This window comes from Electrophorus electricus, chromosome 1 (assembly GCF_013358815.1).
Source record: "Electrophorus electricus isolate fEleEle1 chromosome 1, fEleEle1.pri, whole genome shotgun sequence".
Taxonomy (NCBI): Eukaryota; Metazoa; Chordata; class Actinopteri; order Gymnotiformes; family Gymnotidae; genus Electrophorus; species Electrophorus electricus.
In genome coordinates, this window is record NC_049535.1 from 15,601,481 (window position 1) to 15,603,980 (window position 2,500).

At 52.6% G+C, this 2,500-nt stretch overlaps 1 protein-coding gene across 5 annotated transcripts in view; it reads left to right on the forward strand.

Annotated features, from left to right (window-relative positions):
• als2b (alsin Rho guanine nucleotide exchange factor ALS2 b) overlaps window positions 1–2,500 on the forward strand; it is a 19,769-nt gene that overhangs the window by 1,376 nt on the left and 15,893 nt on the right. For all 5 annotated transcript variants that reach the window (XM_035524754.1, XM_035524763.1, XM_035524750.1 and 2 more), the window contains exons 3-5: window positions 102–247; window positions 748–1,823; window positions 2,164–2,340. In XM_035524754.1, the coding sequence (XP_035380647.1) occupies window positions 102–247; window positions 748–1,823; window positions 2,164–2,340 (1,399 nt within the window). The remainder of the gene's footprint in view (window positions 1–101; window positions 248–747; window positions 1,824–2,163; window positions 2,341–2,500) is intronic.

A 2,500-nucleotide genomic window follows, 5' to 3' on the forward strand; every position in this document is an offset into this window, starting at 1 on the left:
ATTTGTGTGGCAATGTGTGATCCAGTTTTGATTAAATGCTGGGGGCACGTGTGTTCAGTCTTCCACCTGTGTGTGTATGTTCTGGATCTATGTGTGTGCAGCTCTGAGCAGGAGAGTCCTGGGGAGCGAGGAGGGCTCCACGTGTGGAGGGGCTACTCCTGCAGTGTCAGCCCAGAGAAAGTGCTCCTGTCCCGGCCCGTGCTCCAGGCCGCACTGGGGGCCAAGCACATGGTGCTGCTGGTGGAGGGTAAGCTTTCTGCAGAACTCAGCCAAAGCTCAGCTCATCAGTTCTTCTAAATCCGTCACTTTTTAATGAGGGTGCGAACCTTGGAATGGCGACAACAGCCTCTCTGCCAACTCTGCATGCACTGATGTGGATGTGAACTGAATCCTGCAGGCGTGCAGGGAAGGACGGCTTCAGCATATGCTATGCACCATGGGGCAACATAATGGTGGCTCACTTGATAGTGTTGTACAGGAGGGAGAGGTTTTCTATGTCAGGCCTGGTTCAGTGCTTTAGTGCGGTACTTACTGGATTAATAATACGCCCTAACCTCTTACGCACTTTCAGTCAGTGCAGAGTGAAGGTGATAAATGTATCGTTAAGTTGTTGATAGATAATTTTAAATGCTACTATTTCTGCCATGTATTGATTTAGTACTAGACACTTCATTTATTTTAGTAAAAAAAAAATCAATATACTCTACTATGCTTATGATTGTCATGTTTTCATTTACGCATAATTAGGTGGACAGGTGTATAGTTCAGGAGAATTGCCATGGAAACAGAACCAAGCATCATTGGGAACAGCTGAACCTATTCTGGAGGCGGGACTTAGTGAGCAGCACGTTGTTTCTGTGGCAGCGGGCACTTCCCACAGTGGGGCAGTTACAGAGGATGGTGCGGTGCATATGTGGGGTGACAACACCTACGGCCAGTGTGGCCTACTCGGGCTGTCGGTCGTTCCGAACCCGACGCCAGTGGGCGTGGTGGACTGTGACAGTGTGCCCGCCAAGCCAGTCCGGATCCTGGAGGTGGCATGTGGGGAACAGCACACACTAGCACTCTCAGCTAGGCACGAGGTGTGGTCCTGGGGCAGTGGCTGCCAGCTGGGCCTGCTCACCTGCACCTTCCCTGTGTGGAAGCCCCAAAGGGTGGAGCACCTGGCCGGGAGGCACGTGCTCCAGGTTGTCTGTGGCGCCTCACACAGCCTGGCTCTAGTACGCTGCCTGCCCCTGCCCCTGCCCCAGGGACAGTGCAGGCTGCTAGCCGACAAGTGTGGCCAGTGCAACCAGTCGCTCTACACCATGACCGACAAGGAGGATCATGTCATCATCTCGGACAGCCACTCCTGCCCCCTAGGGGTGGAACTTGAGGAAGGAGATGCCAAATTGGAAACGGAGGGCATCCCCGGGCAAGGGCCTCTGGGCTGCATAAGGAGTTCCCCGTCTGAGCCGATCCTGTCTACCCACAGCCACGCTTCGAAGGCAGCCGTCTTTTCTGCTTCCACCCCCAGAGGTTCTCCTGCTCCGGCACCCACTTCTAACCCTGAACCTCAGGACCAGGGCCATCATGCTGGGAAAGAAACATCGGAGTCTGCCCCTAAAGACCCAGAGGAGTCCCACAGTCCAGTGGCTGATGGAGGAGTGTCTGAGGCAGCCCTAGAGTCCAGCGGCTCTGGGACGGACGGCGCGAAAGGAACGGCAGCAAAATCCTCCCCCTACCCAGACGAGCAGGCCCTTAAAGACTACCTGAAGAGACTGTCGGACCAGACGCTCGCTGAGCAGGTTTCTAAAGGCCCCAGCACGGCACAGTGTATACAGGTTAGTGAGGGAGAGTGTTCTTTCATGGCTGCCAGCTTTACAGAAAAAACTGCCTTGTAACATTACAGGGTTTTGTAACGTAACAAGAAGGTGATATTTCAGTAGAGGTGCAGATGGTAAGTCCATAAATGGAGGCTGGGTGATCCCTCTTCTTTCGTCTCCTTACTACGTGAAAAACAGGATTTCTGTTGGGGAGTTTTAGTAGGACTTGGCTGTTTTAATGAGTGTAAAAGTAGAAAGGAGAGGAGTGAGTTGTCATTCAGTTTAATGATGTATGCTGCAAATTAAATCCCTGTAGTCAAAGGATTCAGGTCTCCAGTTCACCTCTGTTCTGTCCCAGGCTCTTGTCGAGCCCGCTGATGTTTTCACCTCTGACCCCACGACCCCTGTCGCCCAGTCGGTGACCCCTATGGGCTCTGCTTTAAACAACCTGGTGGTTTCGTGTGCGTCTGCTGTAGGGGAGAGAGTCGCATCCACGTATGAGGCTCTCTCTCTGAGGAAGGTCATTGGCTACTGGGTGAGTGGAAGCTTTGTCAGTTTTGTGATTATATTTGTCAGCATCACAACATTCGCCCAGCTACAGTATGAACAAGCTTCCAAATTGCTTACTCGCATGCAAGTTCCTCCAAAGCCAGTAACTCAAAGAAGGCTGAAACCGCTGGCACTGTGGTCTTTGA